Source organism: Lissotriton vulgaris, chromosome 12, assembly GCF_964263255.1.
Source record: "Lissotriton vulgaris chromosome 12, aLisVul1.2, whole genome shotgun sequence".
Taxonomy (NCBI): domain Eukaryota; kingdom Metazoa; phylum Chordata; class Amphibia; order Caudata; family Salamandridae; genus Lissotriton; species Lissotriton vulgaris.
In genome coordinates, this window is record NC_141700.1 from 266,244,534 (window position 1) to 266,271,007 (window position 26,474).

Genomic DNA, 26,474 nt, shown 5'->3' on the forward strand with positions numbered 1-26,474 from the left:
TTAATTTTTATCATGACACGCAACGTACTAAATATCAGGTAAACTAATTTTAGATATAGACTAGTTAACATTTTATTCAAACTATGCGGAATCAACATAATAAATTGTAGTTTTTCTCCTCTTAGATTACCCACAAGTCCACGTTCAAATATTGAACAGGAAGTGACAATATACATTAATAGGTGGTGATTAGGGTGATACATCCAACAACCGGTCATGAATAATAAAAGGTAGAATCCATAAATAAGCCTAAGATTGATATTCAGGCGACTTTCTTGAGTTGTCGCTAGAAGGTTTACTAATGTATTTTTATGGTGTTGATCCACAGAATACAATATACAGGGAATCTCAAATTCAGCGTGCCCCATGCCAGTTGTCTATACATATAAAGTAAGCTCTTGAATAGGAATTTTCATCACCTTGGTGGCAAACAAATGGAAGTGGGATGTTTAGCTCTTATCAAGTTCTATATTTTATCTTGTACTCCATGTATTCACTCTTTATCTCCTTTCATTTTCTTTGAGTTTAATTGGTTCACATGAAGGCAGTCAACATTGTAAACGAAGAGTGATATATAGTATGTTTTTCTCAATGTAATTTATCAATGTGAATTGTCTCTTAGTATATTTTTTATTATTTTCAGGTTATTTGTGGCATTTCCTGACGATGGCGCACTTTACGCCGAAAAGCGCGAAGGATCATTATTCTGCCACTTTTGGTTTTTAATTGTGTTTCCATTTATTTGTGATTCCACTTATGTCACTCATGTATAAAACAATTAAGATCATGATGCTTTTTAAATTTAAATAATTTGTGTTTTTAGCTTACAAATGTGTTGATAGAGTATTGAATAACTGATACAAAATCTTTGCATTTGTTGTACTCTGGTTGTTACACTGAGTTCATTATTATTACATACATAAATCATATTGATATAATTTTGTTGCCTAGGAATTTATTTTTCATTGTATATTGACTCTGTAATCAGAATGCTTTGTGTGCTAGTTTGTCTTTGACTACTGTTTTCCAGCATTCTAAATTCAATGTGTGAGAATAACTGAGACATAATGCAATTGGGATACTGCTGGACTACCCACTGAATCTCACAGTAAAGACATCAAAATCTTCTCAAAAGAAAAGATCAACAAAATCAGGCAGTCTACAAGCAGTGCAAAATAAACCTCCACAATAACACACATAGCTTAAAATAAAATGATGATCCTATCACAATTCTTATCATTTTCAAGAAAACTACCTTTACCTATGTTAATACCCCACTTCCTACATAGCCTGAACTCCCTCATTGGTAAAAATATGTCCACACTTCTGAATGTATCCATCAGCTCACTTAAACAAGAAATAATTGGAGACAGCCTAAAAACTGGACAATGTTCCTGCTATAGAAAAAAGTAAACCGAGACCACTACAACTTAGCTAAGTACTGACCAATCGACCACCTCACATTCTTTGGTACAAGGTTATAAATGGTGTTGCTGTCCAGCTTAGATGGTACAAAAGGGGGTGGTGATGGACGGAGCATCTGAATCAATCAAACACTCACACCCAGTCAAAAGATCTGGGTTTAATCCATCACAGTTCTTTAGCCTACTCTGCCACCCCAGTTCAGACATGGCTATATGCAAATCAGACTGACCCTGTGCCTCATGGGAACAGTCCAGCCCGAACTGCCAAGCCATGTCTTCCCTGGACCGGAAACAAGCTTCCGAGGACCGGTTTCTGGCATTCCAGCCGTCTTCAGCCCGGCTTGCTTGAATCCAGTGGCAAAGTGAGCAAGGGACTCACATCTGAGCATACCCTGCCACACTTATGATGGCAAAAAACGGTACAAAAGGGGGTGGTGATGGACGGAGCATCTGAATCAATCAAACACTCACACCCAGTCAAAAGATCTGGGTTTAATCCATCACCGTTCTTTGGCCCACTCTGCCACCCCAGTTCAGACATGGCTATATGCAAATCAGACTAACCCTGTGCCTCATGGGAACAGTCCAGCCCGAACTGCCAAGCCATGTCTTCCCTGGACCAGAAACAAGCTTCCGAGGACCGTTTTCTGGCATTCCAGCCGTCTTCAGCACATAGCACATAGCCAGTGTCTGACCTAGGGTGGTGTGGAGTGCAAAAAAACGATGGATTTAAGCCCAGATCTTTGTACTGGGGTGAATGCAAGACATTGTTTTGCATTCTGTCCATCAACTGTGTTTTTTGCCATTTTCACCCCGAGTGGGCTGGGTATGCTCAGACGTGAGTCCCAGGCTCTAAACATCACTGGAGTCAAGCTATCCAGGCTGAAGAAGGCTGATAGCCAGAAACCGGTCCTTGGATGCTTGATTCCGGTCTAGGAAAGACATGGCTTGGTAGTTCGGGCTGGACTGTTCCCATGAGGCACAGGGTCAAGGCTGATTTGCATATAGCCAGTGTCTGACCTAGGGTGGTGTGGAGTGCAAAAAAACAATGGATTTAAGCCCAGATCTTTGTACTGGGGTGAATGTAAGACATTGTTCTGCATTCTGTCCATCAACTGTGTTTTTTGCAATGTCCAGCTTAGACAGCAAACACACAAAAATAAATTCCTAGGTGACTATCACTCAGACTTCAGGGTATTTTGCAGCACTAGCACAGGCACCATCCAAGTTATGGACCACACACTTCTCACCACACACAAGAGCAAACCTCAAATAGTTTTCCTATTTGACTAGTCAGCAACCTTCAACTCCATTGACAATCCAGGTCTAATCAATATTTTCTCTTGGCAAATGCGGATTCTCTGGTTCAATACTTTGATTGTCCTCTATATCTCTGTTGACCCTCAGCTTGTCAAGACGGCCACCTCAGGATTTCAATAGCTGGCAGTAAGCTGTAGGGTCGCACTTGAATCCATTCTCAACTTATAATTGGAACTACTCTTAATTTCATCGTCAACTGTGGAATCAACTTTAAACAATATTGTGAAGCCATTCAATGGTAATTAAGTCTTCATAGTCAAAGAAGTTGACTATTTAAAGAATGCCTGTCCATCATAGAAGAAAATACCTTCTTGAAACTAAACCTAGTCAAGATAATGTACATTCTCCAAAGCCAATAAATGCCATACCAGAAGTGGCTGCTCAACATGTATTATAAATGCTTCACACAACTCGCCACAATGCACAACTACTTGGCTTTTGTGACTTTGCAGCAAATACGTGGGCCCTAAGACAAAGGAGGAAAATGCCCACAAACATCCTTGTTTGGTAGAAATTGACAGCCATAATTAGGTGTTTGTAATCTATGGGCCCTGATGCAATTCCACCGCTGCACTAATGACAGTTGCAAGTCTATGGCTTTACCATTGACACCAAACTCTCCTTCAAAACACAGATCACCAGAAAAACACAGTGGTAGAAAATCTCACTCCTACAGTAAGCAAAACATTATCTCCTGGATGGAGACTTCTGAACCACTGTTCAAGCTCTGATCCTTTTAGTTTTGAATAATGGCAATGGCCTTCTTTTTAGTGTTTATTTCCACCTAACCCTTCTGCAGAACATCCTTTGAGTTGCTTCACATCTCAAATGACTCCAGAGACTAGACCACGTCCCTTTCACCCATCATCTTGAATGTATTCAAGGCTCAATGCATTACAAGAAGACAGGACAAATAAAGAAAGTAACCAAAGGCAATAGAAAATGAAACATCGCTCTGTTCATCAGGCTTGCACCTCCTCTACTCCGCTTAGAAAGTAACTGAAGAGACATCTGTTTATAGAACACCTCATTCATCATCACCAATAGTTTCCTGGCCCAAATTTCCTTCTAGTACACTTAGTGAGGAGGACCTTCCCTCTTACATTGAGCCACTATTACATGATCTCACCGGTCTCCTCACCAACGTCTACAGCCATCTGATGCTCTCTCACTAGTAAACATGCATAAAACATGCATATATGCACTGACAGGTCTGCTTCAACATGCAGTAGACAAACAAGATGAAAGGTGATCATGAGGAGGTCGCCTAGAGTGAGTACAGAGGATATCTTCATGTTAAGGCCATCTTTGAAATTAAATACTCCATATATTACATTATAAAATATATGTAACAGATTGGTAAACAAATTAATGACGATGACAACATTCGTTAAAAAGACGGTCTCAACAAATAATGAGAAAGGTATGCTCCTAGGTACTTCATCACCTAAACCTTGAAGTGGTGTAATCACTAGCTACAGTTATTTGCTCAACCTCGAAAAGATGAAAGAGGTCAGCCCACAGCAATTTGAAACCTGATACCCTCAATTTGCTACACATTATCTTCTGAGGGTGCCTAACCCGATTAAGCTCTCTACCACAGATTTTGGACATGTAGATAATAAGTGCAACTCCTCTTCAGAAAAGGGAGGCAAATAGGCCCTCAGCAGCTCTCTTCGGACCCGCGTGTACGTACCACGTGGTGGCAGTTGAACGCCTTCATGACTGAAGCCTCGTTTAGAAATTCGATGCGCTCCCGCATGCTGGCCAGCTCATTCACAGTCTTCAGCGCCACCTTTGTTTCCACTTCATCCTTGACAATGCCCTTGGCGATGCCCTCATACACCATGCCGAAGGAGCCTTGGCCCAGCTCACGGATGATGTGAATCTTCTCGCGTGGGACCTCCCACTCGTCTGGGACGTACACTTTGAAAAACAAACCAGAGATGTGAAGGTCAACAGCTATCAGACACGTCTTTATATCACTTATACTTGAAGCACCTTTATCTGTTGTCTATTCCAGTCAACCGTGGTCTACTTTGTGTGCAAAGACACGTCACATGGTCTCATCCCCTATGTCTCCTTTCATCCAAATTTTTATTTTAGTGAGAAATCCACGTTCTACTGCCGTAGGATCATGGAAAAGCTCAAATCAAAGCCATGGCCAATTTTTTACAGTCCTGAATGGAATACTCTCACAGAGTGTAAGTACACAATTCTAACCCAATTATTTTTTATAAAGTTAAACAGTTTTCCCATCAGTGTCATCAATTCAAATTTTTAAACATAAGTATATAATGTGCGATCTAAGATCACTTTCACATTCTAAACATACTTTTTTTTAAAGATACTGCCCCAACAACAGCCATATAGTGCCCCAAATACATATTTTCCCACAAATTTACCAGTAAATACAGTCAAATCTCAGCAAATGTTAGACCACACCATATTCCTATGCATTTCCTTGTTAAATGTATTTACGTTCTTTAAGGATGTCCTGTTCAATAGAGTTGAAAAGCAGAATTTAGCCTAGCTAATTACATTTCATGGTTTTTGCATAAATGCTTAAAGAATGAAAGGCATGAAACCAGTGTTTTACAGTGGCTGACCCTGAAGTTCTAGTTTCTGAGCTGTTTACAAGTCCTGGGACTATATTTTAAAGGTGGCTCCCGGCAGAACAGATGTTTGTGTTTGCTTTTTACACCCTTGAAGAACAGCGTTTTACATTAAAAAATTTCAAGGTGTTAGACCTGGCATGCTTTTCCCGTCATTTTTGCTTCTGACCTCCTGTTTTTTACTATGTGCTGCATTTTGTTTTTGGCTGTTTTTTGTAGGCTGGGCACTTTACCACTGCTGATCAGTGCTAAAGTGCAAGTGCTCCCTGCGTAAATTGTGATTATGATTAGTTATCCATGATTGCCATATTGATTTACTAGTAAGTCCATAGTAAAGTGCACTGTGTGGGCCCTGTAGTTCAAATTCTACTCATGGCCTGCAGCACTGATTGTGTCACCGACATGAGTAGCCCTATAAACATGTCTCAGGCCTGCCCCTGAAGTGTCTGTAAGTACAGTTTTAAACTGCCATATCGACCTGGCAAGTGCACCCACTTGCCAGGCATAAACCTTACCCTACATTTAAGGCACTTCTAAGGTAAGCCCAAGGTAGCCCCATGGGCAGGGTGGAGTGTATGTGAAAGTTTGATATGTGTTGGGGTGTTTTGCATGTCCTTATAGTGAAATACTGCCAATTTCATTTTTCACAATTCACGGACTGTCTCTCCCATAGGTTATCATTGGAGCTTCCTCGTACCATCGTACAAGTGTAACTTTTAATTGGGAAGAGAAGAAGATTTGCAGTTTGGGCTCGCTGAAATCAGAATATAAAAATACATCTTTAAGTTGTTTTTAAAATTGTGTGTTTGAAAATACCACTTTTAGAAAGTGGACATTTTCTTGCTGTACCTTTCTGTATCTCTGCCTGTAGAATTAACGTCTGGTTAGGCTGACAGTTGGGCTGTTTGTGAATTCACTCTAGAAAGTCACACAAAGGAAAATGAGGTGTGCCCTGCATATCCTGATGGCCCTTCACCAGGCTGAAGCCGGACCAGCCATCGAGCTCCTGATTTTGAAACTGTGCGATTGTGCACTTGTAAGGAATCCTTATCCTGACAATCAAAGTGGACTCCCGAACTAACACGATCCCTACCAGCTGGCTAACCGCCCTTTGTGACCGCGAGCCCTTGCGCCCGCTTCTGATCCAATTTGCAGTAATGCTATTTAGGCATAGTGCAATTGTAAATTCATAAAGACAACAATGAAATATTAAGTTGTCCTGAGGATGAAGCCCAGTATCTAGTGGTGGCATTGACACGTCGTCGACATAAAAAAACGCCATATGCAATATGACTATGCAATATTGTAATGTGCAATGGTGTATAAGAAAATGATCTTAGTCTGTTAAAATTTTCAAATAGGAGTGTACAGACGTATTTCACTTTGCCCTTTGGCTATTCTGTGCTTCGTTGTGTTGTCTCACTGTTTCGTGGATTACGGCTGTGCCCACTTGTTACTGAATGTTTCTAACAATTTAATTTTATATATATTTGCAAAACAAATTCTTGTCCGGCTGGACAAAAGACATACTTCCTATTTAGAGTATAATTACTGTATATAAGTGATGCTTCCTTTGAAAATAGGGACCATTGTTCTCTCTAACATGATACTGCCCAAGGTCCCTATACTATACTTTTTGGGTTCCCTTGTTTTTTGTAACACTGCATATCCTGATGGCCCTTCACCAGGCTGATGGGTCATCCGGAGGTAGAGGGGTGGTAGGAGTTGTCACCGACACCTTAACAGGGCTGTACCTGTCCTCACACAAAGCTGTCTCCTCCCCCGTGTAGTGTTCCTGGAGCCAGGTCAGGGAAAGGCAGGGTCCTGTGCACTACAAAGACTTTCCTTTAAAGTTTGACTACTTCGTGGGCGTTGCCAAGATGGCAGGCGGCTAGGACGCGTCTCCTAACTGCTCCGAGCCGCCAACTTCAAAAGCACATCATTCGCACCCGCCGGCCCACTTCCAGTGCCCTGGGAGAGGATACTGGCGCTGTAAGGTGAGAGGAACTAGCAGAGCCCAGCGGAGAAGACCAGGGCTCTGAGCCCCGACAAACAGCGTATAGCGGAGCTGTGGGGCGCGGCCAAGGCCTGCAGAGCACAGCCTACCCTGATTCAGAGGGTGAACAGACCTGTGGTGTGGAGCCAAGGGGGGGGCGGGACGGTCCTCTCCCCTGCCCCCGAGTTGCTGACCAGTCGGTCTCTAAACAACAGCAGCGGCCAGGACCTAGCACCTGTTTCCAGGCCCAGACCTCGGAGGCCTCATCAACCGGAGCCCTGGAGATCTAGCGTGCATCGGAGCATAGTCTACAGTGCTGCGCTGGCCTCTCACACGGATGCCAAGTAAACCAGTGGTAGTGGTACCAGTGGTACCACAGAACACAACACAGAGGCTGTGGAACTAGGGGGCGAGACGGTCTCCCCCCACGGCACTGACTCTCCAGTCACCAAAGAAAGCGCCGACTGAGATCTGGTGACAGCATTGAGGCCCTGGAACACGAAACGCTAGAAGCCTACGTGGCACACCTGTTCATAAGTAGGCCCAGCGCAGAGGCCTACAGCACGGGACCCATCCCCAGTAACAAGGCAAATTCCCCGATAGCGGAGTAGGTGCCCCTGGTGCTGGAGAAGAACCCGGAGGTGCTGGGAGAGGCCCCCCCAGCAGTGAGTGCCCCAGAGTGAAGATGCTGATGAGGGAGAACGCTCCGACCGGGGCCCACGAGCCCTAAGACTGCCTAAGTGGGCGGGTACCCCTGATGGCGGTGACCAGGTCGGAGGCAAGATGCGGGGGACTGCGGAGTTAGAGGTAGGCCCTGTCTCTCATCTCCACCTCCTATAAGGACCCAAGGATAACTAGCCCACTACCATTTTTTCAGAGGCAGGGGTAGGGGCCTGTCTAGACGAGTGGCAGGACGACCCCAGGCAGAGTGAGGGCTCCGCACCACATGGGGTCCCGTCCCCATCCCAGACCTGATGCTGCAAGCTGGGCACGAGCAGCCAACCACCATTCAAGTTGGGACTCGCCTTGTGTGAAGCTTGCTAGTAGAGGCGATGCGCGGAGGGATGGCGGGGCTTGGAGCGGAGTGGGGGGCTCTCTGCACACTCAGACTGCACTAAGGGCTCTGGTGGGCACCGCTACCACTCCCTCAACCAGATAACATCCTGAAACGACCCGGGGTCCCCCCCCCCCCCTGAGACCTATCAGGGATAGGACACAAGGAAAAGACAGCATCCACGTCAAGACCCGGAGACTCGGCCAGCCGGCGGGATTGTGTTAGCACTCCGAATGGCATGCCCAGTAGAAATTAAGACTGCAGACCTGGACATTATGGTCGGGACCAGGACAAAGAAGGAGCGATCAAAGAACTGCATGGAAAAACAAAGGGCTCGGGACAGAGGATACATCCACAATTCAAAGACTAGATGATGGGGAGGGCCCAATCTCCGAAGCATACATGGAATCACTATTCTCCTCCTTGCGCACGGATCTGCAGGCAATGAAAACCAAATTTGTCTCCGACCTCCGGGAAGTACGATGGGATATGGACGAGGTGGAGGAAAGGGTAGCTGAGCTGGAAGTCAGAGAATCGAGCTGAGTGGTGAGGTAGCTTGGCTCCAGCAAGAGGTTTTAAGGCTAAAAGATCAACAATTAGGTCTTCACGTGCATAATTAGGACCTGGACAACAGATCTTTGAGGAATAACAGGGATAAGAGGTGTGCCAACCAAAGCATAAGGCCCCAATCTATGCAAGTATGTCACTGAACCTCCTTCGACATGTCTCAGGCCTCCCAGAAACTTCTCCACTACAATTGGACCGGGTACAGTGAAAGGTCCTGAAAGACCAGGAAAAGTACCAGCAGCTGACATTCTGGTGTGTGTCCACAATTTCCAGATTAAGGAAGACATACTCAGAAAAGCCAGGGATTCATATCCAGTCCACTTCAAAGGCCACTCCCGACCTTCTTTCCAGATCTCTCCAGGATAACCCTCCAGAAACGCAGGGATTTTCGCCCACGGAACATCTCCAGAAAGCCAATATACCTTATGCCTGGGGTCACCCTTTCCAAATCAATTTCAAACATGAAGAGGTGCTGCACCAGATCAGATCCCTCAAAGAGTCCTGTGCTCTTCTACAGATCGATATGCAGGCAGACTCAGAGGATCAACCCACCTCTCCTAAATGTCAACAACCAACCTGGTAGAAGGTGACAAACAACCGTAACAAAGAGAGGCAGGCAGTACTGTAGGCCCTATCCTCTGAATCCTCCCTCTCAACAGCATCTTGAGCTGGCAATGAGCCAGCCCCCGGGGGCTGGGATGGGCCCAGCGAGGCCCTAGGTGAGGTGGCGGAGGAGCGGAGGGTCAATAGACCTGCATGATGACCCGCCCTCCACGAGACCAGTGGACCCACACGGGGTCTCTTCGGAGATGCTTCTCTGGAGCAGTTCTATCTTAGCTGAACACGCCTCATCCAAACTCGTCGGATCGTCAGACTTTGGTCTCCTGTTGCCGTTTTTCCTTTTATTCAAAGTATCCATTGTGTTTATTAATGGGGTCTTTTTGTCTTCTTTTTTCTTTTTCTCCTCCACACCAACCAAAGCGCTATGTGGGCGGGAAGTGTAATGAAACCCGTACAACAAGGCAAGGGTAGAGTGACCAAGGGCAAGGGAGCATCTTAAACTACTAGGATTCATAACATCCGTCTAGTGAGCCTCAATGTATGAGGTCCCAATAGCCTGGTGAAGTGCAAAGCGATCCTATCCTACCTAGACCACTCCGGCGGAGGGCGGAATATTTACTTATTAAAAGAAACTCACCTGCTCACCAAGGATACCAATCGCATGCGCTCTCCTAGGTTTCCTAGACAATACTCGTCCTCGTACTCATATAAAAAGAAGGAGGTAGCCATTCTACTTGCACAGAGCTTCAAGGAAAGGTTACTGAAATCATAGCTGAACAATAAGGCAGAGCATTAGGGCTTAGACTACAGGTGGGCCATACACAATTCACAGTGGTGTCTATATACGCACCGAACGAGCATCAGGAGTGCTTCCTTCCTTAGCTACATTCCACAAGTATTAGCCACACCCGACCGAGAGGTGGTGATTGGGGGAGACCTGAATCTAGTAATGAATACAATCTTAGACTGCTCTGGACAATGCACAACACAAGCAGGGACTCTCTCACAGAATGGACATCAATGGCTTATGAATAGCTCTCTTAATGATGTATGGAGGCAGACACACCCCTCCAATAAAGACTACTCATACTTTTCTGTAGCTCATAAGACCTATGCCCGTATTGATCACTTCCTGATTACAGATGCTCAGTGGCAACCGCTCAGGCTACCGGTTATCCCACAATTTGCACCAAAGAGACATTTCTGGGTCGGTCCCAGCAATTAAAGCCCTGTCCAGGACAATAGTCCAGACAGACTCAGAAATCACAGCAGCCTTTTGCGCCTTCTACTCCAGGCTGTATATGGAGGGAGACTCCCCCAGCAGAGACCTGGCTGCTTATTTCCAAGACGTGCAGCTGACCAAGTTACCGGCGGCCACTGCATCTCACATAGACTGTCCTATCCAAGTGGATGAGGTAGTTGCAGCGATAGCCCATCTCAAAACGGCTAAGTCACAGGGCCCGGATGGCTTCTCTCCCATGTTCTAAAAAAATTGTTGCCAGGTCCTGGCTCCCATACTAACACAGCTTTTTAACACATTTATTGACACCGTCAACATTTATCCCATTCCTTTACGGAAGCCTCAATATCAATGATCCTGAAACCCTCCTAGGACCCCTTGGAATGTGCGTCCTACCACCCGATTGCTTTAATTAACGTCATTGCCAAGATCTCTATGGGTATATTAGCTGCTCACCTCAATCCATATATAGCAGGGCTCATCGACTGGGATGAAGGCAGTTTTATACAGACAAAACAATGCAGGGACAACACCAAATGCCTCATACATCGCATAGATCTCATTGACCACTCCCGAAGCGAGGCCTTCCTGCTGTCGGTCGATGCAGAGAAGCCTTTGATAGGGTCCACTGGCTGTTCCTGGTGGAGACTCTCCGCCGTTTCGGCTTTAGAGAGAGATTTATTAGTTGGATAGGATGCATATATAAAGCACCCAGGGCTTCGGTCCGAGTCAACAACTACTTCTCTGAGCTTTTTCCTATACCCAGAGAAACTCGACAGGGGTGCCCGCTCTCCCCCTTCCTATTTGCCTTATATATGAAGCCGATGGCTCAGAGGGTTAGGGACAATCCAGCGATCTCTGGGATCCACCTAGGGGCAGGCACACATACTATCAGTCTGTACGCTGACTATGGGAACCTGTTCCTGACAAACCCAGCGGCTTCACTCACGGCCTTAGTAGACGAGTTCTCTCGCTTTAGTGAGGTATCGGGATTTAAGGTAAACCTCCAAAAAATCACAAATACTAAACCTCTCCACAACCTCCCACATTGCAGAGGCCCTGGCTAGACCATTCCCATTCTCCTGGGCTACCCATCATATTACATACCTGGGAATTCTCCTGGCGTGAATACCTGCCAAAATACTGAAGGCTAACTATGGCCCACTCTTGTAACAGACTAACAAAACCCTGGCTACTTGGACATGGTCGGGTCTCTCTTGGGTGGGTAGTATTGCTACAGTCAAGATGATAATTATGCCACGTATACTTTACATCTTTCAAACTATTCCCCTTACACCACCCCCAGCCACATTGCGGAATCTTCAACACGCCATAAACTGCTTCATCTGGGGTTGGAAGCAACCGCGACTTAGCTTCTCACATATAAAGCCAAAATCTGGAGGGGGGCTAGGGGTCCCGGTGGTTTCACCATATTTTCAGGCATCCCAACTACGCTTCATCCTGGAGTGGAATTGTCCCCTCTCGGAGAAGCACTGGACGTTGATGGACCAGATGATAGAAGGAATAAATATTTGGCAAGAGATTTTCCAAGGTTCATCAAGGGCTTCAGTGTGCTTGCCTCTTGTTAAGAAGTCTCAAGGCCATCAAAGATTTAACCTGCAGCCCCTGAACTCCTCTGCAGGGACTTATGGCATGCCAAGTGGTGCCAATTCCAGTTCTGGGCCCTTTGTGGTGGCTTCTGCTGCAAGAAAAGAAGAAAATCCACACATTTTCTTCAGCACCTGTATTTTGCGCCACAAGCTTGCCATGTGGTAGAAATACCAACGCATTGACGCGGTGCGGCCAAAGAAACAATGTAGCAGATGCTATTTGGCTGAAAAGATCATCACAGCCTGAGTCCTCTGCACTGTCTCGGACGTCCAAGACATATGCCCGACTACGATGCAAGCCTGACTGAAGAAATCGATGCATCACCTGTTCGTAGCTGGGATAATTTATGCAGTTCCGGTTTTGCCACTGCTGCAATGACCCAGAGCCTTCTGATTTTTCACACATCAAACCTGTGCGTCCAGTTCTCCATCAACGCTACCCAGCATTCCTGATTGCTTGTGACAAGCTACCAAGTGGGTGAGCAGAGGTTATCTAAGCTGCGTAATCCCTTTACCCTCACTAGAAGGAAGGGTCCCTACTTTGACAGGATGCAACCCACTGCTAACTAGAGACCCCTATTTCTAACATTGGTGGTCAGTGGTGAGGATAAGACTTGTATTTGTATTTGACATACAGTGCTTGGTGTATACTACTACCAGAGTGCAGACCATTACACAATCACATACTATTTTCCTTTTGAGTTTGGGTACTTTTTAAGTTTCTGCTAAAAGAATGTCTCTCTAGAGAATCATCAGTTTCCTCTGCAGAATTTAGTTTTGAGAAGGACAGGTTGGAGTCCTACAATGTGCAGCAGATTAAGCAAATCTGCAGGGAACGCACAGCCTCACCTAAAAAGAGTGATGCAAAAGGCGCTGAGGGCCTGAGTATCTGCCAGGTATGCCAATGGGCACTCTGAGTATCAGGTCGAGGAGATTGAGGAGCAAAACTTGGTGAGGATGTACTGATGGTTCATGACCTGCCAGGGGGGGAGGTGGTGGGGGGGGACTAGGTGGCCTGCAGGGCAGATAGCAGTGTCTCATCTGAAGGTCTGTCCCCAGTGGAGCTGGAGGATAGGCATGAGGGCAGGAGACATGAGTTGAAGATGGAAAAGCTCAAAATAGATAGGGAGCTCTAGCTGGAGCTGGTCAGGCTCAAAATAGAAGATATAAAGATGATATTTTGAATCAATGATTTAATTTAAGGGAGCTGGTTTTGAAGTACAAGATATACATCTGTGATTTAAGGGTTATGACACAGCTTTACACACAAACCAGGTGTCAGATAGAGATTGGAGGGCTGTACATGGAAGCATTTTTAGTGTAGGATTAGAATACTTTGTTGGCAAGAGGGTCACCAGAGGCACTTACCTACACTGATTAAAGAAGCCCTGATCAAGAGGTATAGTCTTACTCCTGAAAGGTACAGGGTTATGCTCAGGGAGAATAAGAAACTGGAGTCCCAGACATGTTTGGAGTGTGCTGATACTTTTTGCAGAGCATGGATGGTGGGTGAAGGGCAGCAGGTTGATTGCAAGGGAGCATTTTCTAGTCAAGATTTTGCAGAGCTGCACCAGCATCTGATTGACAGAAAGCTTACTGACCCCAGAAAGCTTACTTTAGAGGCAGACCTCGTGCTCAGCACCAGGGTCCAAAAGAAGTTGTATGGGGGATACTGTGTCAAAGGTGGGCACGGTTTGCATCAGCAAAAGGCGGGGACAAGGGTAAAAATGGTGAGCTCTCAAACATAATTGCCAGGGTAAGGATTCCTGTCCCCAAGGTGATTAGAAACCATGGGACTCTTCAGGGAAACCTGGAGAGAGAGGGGTCCCAAGAAATGTTATGAATGAGATCAAGAAGGTCACATGAGAGGGAACCCCAAGTGTCCCAAGTGGGCCTGCCCCTCACTGATGGCTAGTGTAGCGTATGAGGTGGAGTTGGCCCCAGGAAGGTGTGGGGACCCAGCTGAGATGACCCTTGTCTCACTAAGGGACAGTGAGATTGTCCAGAAAAATCTAATGCCTGATAACACTAAGAAGTACAGGCAGTGGGTGACCATCAATGGACAGAGGCTCTGAGAGACAGAGGTGCAAGTGTGACTACTGTCAGGTGTCACCTTGTGTCAGGAGAGCAAATAGTCCTTGATGTTGTTTACCAAGTTGTGGCAGTAGACAACAGTGAGTGCTTCTGCAAAATGTGTCCGGTTCCATTTGAGGAAGGGGGTTTCAGGTTCCTTGTAAGTAGCTGTGAGCCCATCCCCATGCCTGTGACTTGTCTGCAGTGGAACAACCTGGAAAATACCGCCTGGAGCGAGGTGGAGTTCAAGTCCCGCTTTGAGATGTTGGGATTGCCTGAATGGGTGTGCATGACTCCACAGTCCATGGCAGCCCAGGGTAATCAAGAGCACCTGGAGGCAGAAACAGTGGCCCAGGTGTCTGCTGGGAAGAGGAAGGGTAGGGGGCATGGGAAACCCGCTCCTTAAATTTCCATGGTCCGGTAGGAGGCTGAACCTGAGGGGAACACCCTAGTACCTTCAGGGGAAGAAGTAGCTGAACTGGGAGACTTGCCTAAGCTGACCCATTGCTAGCAAGACGGGGGTCCCACCAGGGAAGATTTCTGTGCCGAGCAGAAGACGTGCTCTACTCTTGTGGGTCTTGGGCAGCAGGCGGAGCACCAGGTAGCTGGCAAAGAGCCCAGGTCACATTTGATTTACTATGAGAATGGTCTCCTTGATAGTGAGCCTAAGTTGCTGAGCATGGGGCAACCTATGTGCCTGTGGTAACCCTGTGCTTCAGAATCTTTCTATTGGGACTGGCTCATGATGTGCTGTTGGCAGGACATTTGGGGCATTTGGTCCCAAATGCGAATGCAATCAGATGCTTGTTGTAGGTCTTGGCAGACTTGCCAGGCAAGTGGCAAGAGTGCGGAGAAGTGTACGGTTCCCCTCCAACCATTCCCTGTCATGAGCACCCCTTTCGAGGGGATGGGCATTGACATTGTAGGGCTTCTGGACCCCAAGGCAGCCATGTGCAACAGGTTTATCCTGGTCTTGGTGGACAATGCCACCTGGTATCCGGAAGCTGTCTCTCGCAGGACAGTGATGGCGCTTGTCACGGCCTAGACACTCATGGGGATCTTTACCCATGCGCTTACTCCAAGTAGGTAGTATCTACCTGGGGTACCAATGTCATAAGGTAATCGGTTGGTTGAGAGGTTCAACCATACCCAGAAAGGCATGATTGAGGGTTTGTCAGAAACCTTAAGGCACAAGTGGGACAATCTATTGCCATGCCTTCACTTTGCCTGCAGTGAGGTATCACAGAAAGGGGTTGACTTTAGACCCTTTGAGCTGTTGTGCGGGCACCCTGTGAGCGGACCTCTCAGTTTGATAAAGGAGGAAGCTCCCAGGAAGCCCCGCCAGGATGTATTTAGCTACATGCTGGCCGCCAAAAACAGCCCGCTTCAGGAAACTCGCATAGGTGGACCCGGAAGCAAGCCAGGAGGACATGAAATGCTGGTATGACCAGAATATCACTCTGGCCAAGTTTCATTCTGGTCAGAAGGTATGAGTGATGGAGCCCCATGCTCTACTGGACAAGTGGCCTGGTCTCTATGAGGTGAAGGAGCCCAAGAGTGATGTCACCTAGCTGGTGGACTTGCAGACTCCTAGGAACCCATTGAGGGTCCTGCATGTAAACCACCTTCCACCCCACTTTGAGACGTCTGATTTAACCATGCTCTTGGCCACCGATGGTAGAGGGGAAGAGGAGAGTGAATCTCTCCATGACATCCTGTCTGCCAAGGAGCAGGATGGGTCAGTGGTAGGTGTGGTCCTCAGCCCTACACTGACCCTAAAGCAGCAGAATGACTGTTGCTAGTTGTTGGAGCAGTTTGCCACCCTGTTCTCACTCACCCCAGGTGTCACCCATTGGTGCATGCATGATGTTGACACTAGGGAATGTCCACCTGTGAAGCACAATATTCACAGGTTGACCGAGTGAAGTCTAGCATCAAGAAGGACATGTCCAAGATGTTAGCTCTAGGGGTGATTGAGCCCTTGAGCAATCCTTGGTCCAGCCCATTGGTTTTGGTTCCCATGGCTGCTGTGCCCACTGCCATCCTGCAACTGCGGTTCTGTGTGGATTACCACAGGCTTAATGATGTCACGAAGACTGACGCACACCCCATCCTCCGAGCTGATGAGCTAATTGATCAGCTGGGAGCTTCCAAGTTTCTTAGTACGTTTGATCTAACATCTGGGCACTGGCAAATTGCCTTGACTGAGAGGGCACAGGAGAGGTCAGCATTCTCAATGACAGAGGGGCACTACCTCTTCCAGGTTACATCCTTTAGGTTGAAGAACTCCTGCCACCTTTCAGCGGCTGGCCAATCAGATCTTGGCTAGTATGGAAGATTTCATTGCCTCCTACCTCAATGGCATTGCAGTGTTCAGTCCAGCTGGAAGATCACTTGCATCACCTCTGGGATGTTCTGAAGGCCCTGCAGGCTTCACTATCAAGGCAGGTAAGTGAGGCCATGTGGCACTCCCACAACCCAAGATTGACACCATTCTGGCTTGGGCACCCCCAAGATCCAGACAGAAGTAAAAGCCTTCTTAGGTCTTACAGGGTACTACTGCAGGTTTGTCATTGGGTATGGAACCATTGTTGCCCCGTTGACTGAGCTGACTTCAAGGAAGAAGCCACGTCAGGTGATCTGGACTGAGGCATGCCAGACCACTTTTGATGCTTTGAAGGAGGCCATGTGCATGGCATCCATGCTCAAGGCTTATGACTTCTCCTAGGAGTTTGCGGTGCAGACTGATAATAAACGAAGAAAGCCTAGATCAACCCGTAGCTCTCATCAGTAGTAGGTTACTTCCTTGGGAACAGAGGTCGGAGTGCAATTGAAAGGGATGCTTTTGCTGTGGTATAGGCACTGATGACGCTAAGATCCTACTTGTTTGGGACTCACTTCCAGGTTCAGACAGACCACAGGCCCCTCAGATGGTTAATGTAAATTAGGGGTGAGAACCCAAAACTGCTGAGGTGGTTGATCCCCCTATAGGGAATGGACTTATGGTGGAAGACCTCCCTGGCAGAGAACATGCCAGTGCTGATGGTCTGTCTAGGTTCTTCCGCCTAGTGAAGGGAACTCCCATGAGGTCGGGTGAGACCTGGCATTTTTGGCATGTTTTCCCTTGTCTTTTTTGCTTATAACCCTCTTTTTTTGACAGTGTGCTGCATTTTATTTTTGGCTGTTTTTTGTACTCTGTGCACTTTACCACTGCCGGTCAGTCCTACAGTGCAAGTGCTCCCTGAGTAAATTGTGATTATGCATATTTGATTTACTAGTACGTCAATAGTAAAGTGCAATATGTGTGCCCAGGGCCTGCAATTCAAATACTACTAGTGGGCCTGCTGAAGATCTGATTGTGCCACTCACATGCGTAGCCCTGCAAACACGTCTCAAGCCTACCCCTGCAGTATCTGTGAATGTAGTTTTAAACTGCCATGTCGACCTGGCAAGTGCACCCACTTACCTTTTCCTACAAGTAAGGCACCCCTAAGATAGGCCCAAGGTAGCCCCATGGGCAGGGTGCAGTGTACGTGAAAGGTAGGGCATGTGTTGATGTGTTTTGCATGTCCTAATAGCGAAATACTGCCAATTTGTTTTTTCAGTATGGCAAGGACTATCTCTCCCACAGGTTATCATTGGAGCTGCCTTGTGACATCTTGCAAGTATAAATTTCAAATGGGAAGAGCTAGAGATTTCCTTCACTCAGAATTTAAAAACACTGCTTTTGGTGACGTTGTTTTTTAAACTGTGTGTTTGATATTGCTACTTTTAGAAATCTACATTTTCTTGCTTTACCAGTCTGTGCGCCTGCCTGTGAAATCAATGTCTGGTTTAGGCTGCCAGTTGGGCTATTTGTGCATTCGCTCTAGATGGTCGCACAAAGGGATCCGAGGTGTGCCCTGCATATCCTATTGGCCCATCACCAGGCTGATGGGTCTTCCTGAGCCAGAGTGGCGAGAGGAGTTGTCACGGACACCTGAATAGGGCTGTGCTTGTCCTCACACAAAAGCTGTCTCCAGCCCACCGTAGTGTGTCTGAAACCAGGTCAGGGAAAGGCAGGGTCCTGTGCACTAGAAAGACTTTCCTTCGAAGTACTGGAGCTTTGACCCCACATTTTTAGATCACTTCTGGACTAAGAGGAGATTCTGCCAAGAAGAGCTGAAAAAGCTGTAGGAGGTGAACTGCCACTCTGCTTGTTGCTGTGTTTGGCTGGCCTACTACTTGCTGTTTTTGTCTTGGATAAGTGAAAGGAATGAACTTTGTTCTCATCATCCTGCTTGCCAAGGTTCTCCAAGGGCTTGTGTGTGCTTGCCTTCTGTTAAGAGGTCTCAAGGTTATCAAAGACTTAACCTGCAGCGGAGTTCTGACCTGCCAAGTGGTGCCAATTCCCGTTCTGGGCCTTTGGAGGAGGCTTCTGTAGCAAGAAGAGAAGAAAATCCAAGCATCGGTCTTCAGGGCCTGGTTTTCCCACTGCAAGCTTGCCATGTGCTTGAAAAAACAACGCATCCCCGCAGTTCTGACAAAGAATAATTGCAGCGCCTGCCCCGTGGCTGAAAAGATAACCACAGCTCAAGTCCTGCGCACCGTGACTCTGATGTCCGAGACACCTGCTCCAACTTAGGCCCTGCTGTGCAGCTGAAGAAATCGACACATCACCTGATCACGGCTGGGAAAATCGATGCAGCGCCTGTTTCATCGCATCTACCACAGCGCGTCTGGATTTGAGACTCATTGCACCTGTGCACCAAGTTCTCCATCGACGTTGCCCAGCAGTCAGGAACCGATTCCGTGTGCCTGTAAACCAATGCATAACCTCCCCTCATAGCAAGGAATCAAAACATAAATTCCCCTGACAGTAATGAATTGACGCATCACCTCCTCTGGCAGAAAGAAATCTGCATCACCCCACCTGTGAGAAAGGAATTGACGCATTGCTATGGTTTTTCTGCACCTCATCTCCTCTGCGCCTGTTTTTGTCCTTGATTTTGACACATCCCAGGAACTTTGTGCTAAAAAGGGACGCATACATAGATTTCTACGACTGAACTGTTCTGAACCTTTAAAAGTGATACATTTGCTTGTGTATGTTGGATTTTTGTCATTTCAGTCTTGTTTTAATTACGTAAAGATTGGTTACTTTTCTAAACTGGTGTGGTGTCCATCTGTAGTGTTTTCACTGTGTTACTGTGTGGTTGTTTTTTTAATAACAGATTTTATTGAGTTTAATGGTACATAGCGAGCGGAGCCCATGGCATATATATCACAGATACAGTTTGATTGAGATGGTACCCATTACACTAAACAACAATTTTGCCTGTAAACGCACAGGCCCATTAAATCACTGATTACTACATGTTTCACTGTAAGTAGTGTGTCCGGATGTGTGTGTAATGATGACAGAGCTGCTCATCTTGCCTGTATATGGGCCACTTAGATTTAATTGCCTGGGTTAGGGAGGGTCTGGGAGCGGTAGGGGGGGCAAGTCTATGTCACAATATGTTGCCCATTTGGACCATATTTTCCTATGTTTTTGTGGGCAGCCATGCGCCAGGTACACTGCGATTTCAGCCCCCTTACTTCTGCCCATGGCCGCTTTCTACATACCCATTGTTGGCGGGGAGGTCCCCTTCCACGTTTGGGCAATGTCCCTCTTGGCAAGCGTAAGGCACAAAAAAGGAGGTGTTGTTTATAGAGGTTCCCTCTGTACTGTGGAGAAAGAAAAGCTTGGGGTCAAATGGCAGACTCCAGGACAGGACCGGACCTAGGCAAGATGATATTTTATGCTAAAACGGTTACAGTGCCCCACAACTCCAGACCATGTGCAAGAAGGTCCCTTCCGATTTACCGCATCTGAGGCACATAAGGGACTGGATAGCGCCCATCCTCCAAAGGTGGAAACAGGTGAAGTATGCTCTGTGGAGGTATTTAAACTGGATAAGGCAATATCGTGTGGCAATAGTGGCACCTCAAGGACTTGCAAGAGCCTCTGTCCAGTCATCCTCAGTAATGTCAGGCAAGTCGGCTTCCCATGCCTCATGGGTTTTGTGAAGTGGGGTTTGGATGTAGGTAGTCAGAGTCTGGTAGATCTGCTGAATCTTATGTGCGCCTAGATCCCCTATTAATAAACATCACTCTAGGGGATGAAATTCCGGTAGGTCACTCAGCAAGCAAATCAGGGGTCAGGGCATGTCTCAGCTGCAGATACTTGTAAAACTGTGTCCGATGCAACTGGTATTCAATTTGTAATTGCTGAAAAGATTTGAGGGCGAGTCCCTGCATAATATCCCCCAGGGTAGAAATTCCAAGGAATTCCCATGCACGTAAGCCTGGAAATTCGTCAACAGGTCGCAGGTAGGTGCCCTGCCACAGCGGAGTTGTCTGTGTCAGGCTTCCAGCCCAGCCCATTTTCTTCACGATATAGTTCTGAGTGTGGGGGGTGTTATTGTGCGTTTTGTACACATGCTTTACACATTGCCTCTGAGATAAGCCTGACTGCTCGTGCCAAGCTACCAAGTGGATGAGCAGGGGTTATTTTAGCGGTGTAATCCCTTTACCCTGATTAGAAGGAAGGGTAGCTACTTAGACAGGATGCAAGCCACTTCCTGCTAGAGACCCCCATTTCTAACAAAAGGTAATACAAGAGCTACCCAACATGTGCAACAGGAACCTGGGTTTGTATAATTATTTAAGAACAGTAGTTCACTCGGGATTCATTTGAAAATGCATCGTCATTCACAAGGCATAGCGAATTGCAAAAGACACAATCAAACTATGGTCATATGAAATGGTGCTAGCCTCTCCATCATCAAGAATTTTGAATACATTTCAGTAGTTTTCATCATTTTTTGGCAAATGCATATAAAATAATGAACAGGCACAAAAATGTTGCCCAAAAATTGAATACGCACTCAGCAAGGAATATTTCATGAGAAACTTTACTTTCAAACCAGCATTTCATTCCAAGCATTTTTCATAGCCTTTGCTGAGTGCGTCTTCAATTTTTGGAGAACACTTTGGAAACATAAATCACGGCAGCCTTGCTGTGGAAGTCTGCACCACCAAGAAAAAGGTATTTGGGGCTGAGAGCTATGAACTATTCTGAGCCTGGAAACAGCACAAGGGATTTTTTTTAAATGCAAGCAGAATTGGCATTCTGAGGCCCACTGGAGGGCAAGGAAAGATTTTAACCGCATCGCTGCGGCGGCTTTTCCCGCTGTGTGCAGCAAATTTGAAAAAGCAGCGTTACATGGCGAGCTCAGCTCGTCATTCGCACACGACCACCGTGGCTGATGACGAGCTGAGCTCGTCATCAGCAGCGAAGAGGTTAAATAAAGTTGCAACAAGAATACAGATGTCACTTGAGGGAAATAATGGTGCCCGACATATACCACAATTCTCAGCGTGCACAAACACTGAAACTCACTTGGGAGGCCCACCTGAGGGTAATTACTGACTAGCATGCAGAGGGGAGAAGCAGGTGTGCTACTGCTCCTGTGGACTGTTAGCAAGCCTCTGATGAAAGAGCAGGAGTTCTGAAACGTGTCAGGCTATGAAAAAGTTTGGAATGAAATGCCGGTTTGAAAGTAAAGTTTCGGATGAAACATCCTTTGCTGAGTGTCTACAATTTTCGGACAACACTTTGGAAACATAAATCACGGCAGCCCTGCTGTGGAAGACTGCACCACCAAGAAAAAGGTCTTTGGGGCTGTGGCTATGAACTATTCTAAGCCTGGAAACGGCACAAGGGATCTTTTTTAAATGCAATCCGAATTGACATTCTGAGGCCCACTGGAGGGCAAGGAAAGTATTTTAAATAAAGTTGCAACAAGAACACAGATCCTACTGGAGGAAAATAATGGTGCACAACACACTTGTACTTGTAAAGCCCATACCACAACTCCCACCATGCACAAACACTGAAACTCACTTGGGAGGCCCACATGAGGGCAATTACTCACTAGCATGCAGAGGGGAGGATAGAATGTGTTACTGCTCCTGTGGACTGTTAGCAAGCCTCTGATGAAAGAGCAGGAGCTCTGAAACGAGTCAGGCTATTAAAATGTTTGGAATGAAATGCTGGTTTGAAATCAAGCACCTCCAATCCAATGGATTTGGGAGTAGGTTTCTACTCAATGGTTATTATGGGGAGCTTGGGGGATACAAATGATGAGCATATCCCTGTACAACTGGGCTGGCCTTTCTCAGTGTGAGGGATATGTGCAGATGAGTTTGGAGCACATCTATGGGCACTTTTCATGCTGAGATTTTGTTGTACTGTGGATGACCGTTACCCGCTCAATTGTTTTACTTTCAGGCCTATATCACAGATTATTGGAGGCAGACACACCACATCAGGGAACAGACACCAGATGTGGGTTGCACTAAATTAATTACTCATATGTGGTATCTACACTTATTTAGAGCAGAGAGAGGCGCCCCGGTCCTGAACAATGTCACTGACAGCTCATTATAGGGTCTAATAGGCAGAACCATTTCGATATTAGCTGCTGGGTAGAACTAATCTCCACTGTTCTTTTAAGACTGCCACTGGGGGACTCTATTAACCTAATTATTCCGCCTAGTTGCCGGTTTTAATCACTACACTTTCAAAACCTCTCTTAACATAACCCTCACAATTAAAGAGATCAGATAGGTGGAATAGCGATATATGAAGCGTGCACCCAAATCCATTGGATTAGTGCCAGGAGTGGGGGGGGGGTCGATGACGAAGCACGCCGCCAGGGTGAGGGCTTCCGTTCTTAAACTATAATAGTCCACACACTGGTGTACTTTCCACCTTTGTGTTTTTCCCTTATACAATAGAGACAGTCAGTTCTCATGTGTTTTGTTGCTACAGTGGATATCACGATAGACTCCCATAGCACTGAAGAGCTTTAGAAAGGTAAGCCCTGCATCATGTGTCACATTGCAGACTGCCTAGCTTCTGGCTCCTTGCTCAGAGAAAGGTGGAGGAGGTAGCCTGGGACAGGCATCTCAGACTTAAATATATTGATTTATTCAACATTATTTAATATTTTTGCAGTAAAGATGGGGTGCAGCCCCAATGCCCTAAAGCAGAAACAACCCCTGTATCTAGGAGTAGGAGAGGGCAAAGTTGTTTCTAACACCCACAGCAAGATGCCAAAGTGATCTCCTTTGCCCACTGGTAAGAGCTGTCTAAGAACTATCTCCTAAAAGTTATTTTCATAAGCAGAACTCATAAAGTGCCAGAGGACGGAGAAGTCGTCTTCTTCCTCAAGGAAATGGTCTCACTCTCAGCAACACTTGGAGTCTTAATGCTGTTCCCAAATGCCAGGCTCTGCTTCATTGACCGACAAGATTCCAACATTGAAAAAGATGAGATGAGTTTCTGAGTCCATCGGCCAGCCCTGCACGGGTTGAAGTCTTTTAGCTTGCAATTCTAGATCTGTTCATGGCAGCTCCTGTACCTGCTAGGTGATACCCAAGGGGGAGGATATTCTTGCAGGCTTGGTGATCCATGGCTTTGAATTGGATGCCTTCCAATGGCACATATCTATGATCTCTAATTAGTCAGAACCTCCAGTGGCACCAACACAGCCCCTGCTCATGAAGCAGACTACATAGTCGCTCTCAAACCCCTAGAGATCAGAAGAAATTGTTTGTTGGGAAGAAAGAAATGTTAAGGCAAATTCAGCAATGGTCCATTGACCCATCACCATCTCCAATGTCCTTGCAATGCTTGATATAGATTGTGGCCACACGCAGGATGATGATTTGGAGGCTGATAACCTCTTTTCCATTATAATACTGATGTTTGCTTATATCTGGACCTAGGGAAAGCAAAAGGTATTGACAATGTACCAAAAATGTATATCTCTTGCCCTGCTTCAGAGGAAGTTTACTCATGAACAACTGTAGTACAAAAATCAGCTGAAGTCTTAGAATTGAACTTGGGCTCTATAAAGGACAAGATCATTCACTTCAAATGTTCACGTAAAAAAAAGCATAAACCTGATTCAACAACTTAGCACACCATTCTATGGTAGAACACCCACTTTTCCTAATTGCACTCTTCAAACCCTCACACCTTCCCGAAACCAACACACAAAACAGCTGAACCACACCACTGCCTTAAAAGGAATTCTTTAATATCATAAAATAGTCAATGACTCTGATACATGTTCCTGCATGAAAAAATACATTCTCACTGAAATACCTGGATTGGACAGCAAAAAAAGGTCATGGTAACAGACTCCCAATCAAGCAACAAGCCCCCTGGAATTTCTCTCCACTGACGATCATAAATACCGAACATCTTGAATGTCCAAAATCTATCCATTATCATCATGCAATAGTTGTTTGTATTCAATGTTCCCACCGCAAGTGGTTATTTCTATTTCTTAAAAATTAAGCATGATTGCCAGAGACTACCATCTTCCAAGATTAAATGTGGGTGTTCTTCTCTAGAAGGTAAAGTCTTTGTCATTGAGAATACGCGGGTTTTAATGACATATGTTCCTTTTCAATGGCTGAGGACATTTTCAGCAGCCTATAGGCCTTCCCCTCGTAAAGCTGGTGCTGAGACCTATATATGTTTTGACTTTGTAGTCCCAAGAAGACCTTTGTTCTACTTTAATGATTTTCCGATAAGGTGTAGGATTTCGTTGACAAGCTAGCTGTCGGGAGCGATCAGATGTCATCTCTAGAGCTTGGTCATTCAAGAATTGAGGTTTAATACTTACTGTCAGAAGCGCTGAAATACTCTGGATTTACTGAAGCATAGAGAGTTCCACTGGGATAGCCATCGTTGTTTCTGAAAAGAAAACATAAGAGCTGTCAAAGGGGACTGCCAAGAAAATGCAGCAGAAGACAAGTCACAGAAGAGGACTCCACATTGGTGGAACATATGGGTCTAGAAATAGAAGAGGTTTTGAAGAAGAATTTAATTCCAAAAGAACAGGTGATCTCTTTCCCCTTACCCCCCAATAACCCAAAGTGACCTAACTCACCCACTTCACTCACAAACCATAAAGAGCAGGAACTCTACCCACTCTCCTTGCTGTCAAATCTTGAATAATATCTATTTTATTACGTGTGCCCATCAGTGGTGGCTGGCAATTTTATCAGGGAGTAGGGGGAGGGCACACAGCTCAGATACAACTCACTCACATCAATTCATTCACATACATCCATTCACAAAATTCACTAACAAATACCCATACATTCATATATACTAACATGTGCCAAACAAAACACATAAAACTTACCTCAACATCTGGTCTCGGATATGAAAGCCTGAGTGGCCCCAGGAGGACTGGGACTTCTGCCTTCCCTGATTGACTGACCATTGGTCTGCGAATGAGGGAGGGCAGCAGTCCCAAACCTAGGAGGGTACAGGAGGGAAGGCAGCAGTCTCAATCTCGTCACAGAGAGGGATGGGATTAATGAGACTGCTGACCCAACTCTGTGACTAGGTGTCACTGATTGACACTCAGCCTTGGGCATTTCAGTGCTTAAAATTGAAGCAGCCAGGTCCGAGTCAATGGGCGATGCTGCCTTTTGTCATGATGGTGAGGGCCTCGAGGCACTTTTGCCAGGCTGAGGAGGTCACTCCCACAGGACTGCTAAATCCTCAGCCTACTAAAGTTCAGCTCAGGTAGCCAGGAGTCTGCACATTTAGTGCATGTATAGATCTTGGCTTCCTGACCTGAAACCTGATCTGTCAGGCTGGCCTTTGTTCAGCCTGATAGAAACTATTCTTGACTGGAAAAAGGTAGGGGGTGGCCCTTCAACCCGTACAGATGGGCTGCATGGGGTACCCATAATGTACACCTAACTGTGGGCCAAGAATGATTCCAAAACAAGTGTAGGACAATACACTGTGCCGACTTGGGAGTTTCACATCATGAGTTTGAATTAATGAATTAATTTAAATATAGGATCCTCCTGAAAGCAATCATCAAGGCATTTAAAATAAACTCACATCACATATATCAACATTTCAGGTAGCACAGGGTCCAGGCAATCAA

The 26,474-nt window shown here is 46.1% G+C and overlaps 1 protein-coding gene across 1 annotated transcript in view; it reads right to left on the reverse strand.

Annotated features, from left to right (window-relative positions):
• Positions 1–26,474, reverse strand: part of INSRR (insulin receptor related receptor) — a 736,218-nt gene that overhangs the window by 37,493 nt on the left and 672,251 nt on the right. The window contains exons 16-17 of the mRNA XM_086945015.1: positions 25,188–25,258; positions 4,441–4,670 (exon numbers count right to left, since the gene is read on the reverse strand). Of these exons, the coding sequence (XP_086801141.1) occupies positions 4,441–4,670; positions 25,188–25,258 (301 nt within the window). The remainder of the gene's footprint in view (positions 1–4,440; positions 4,671–25,187; positions 25,259–26,474) is intronic.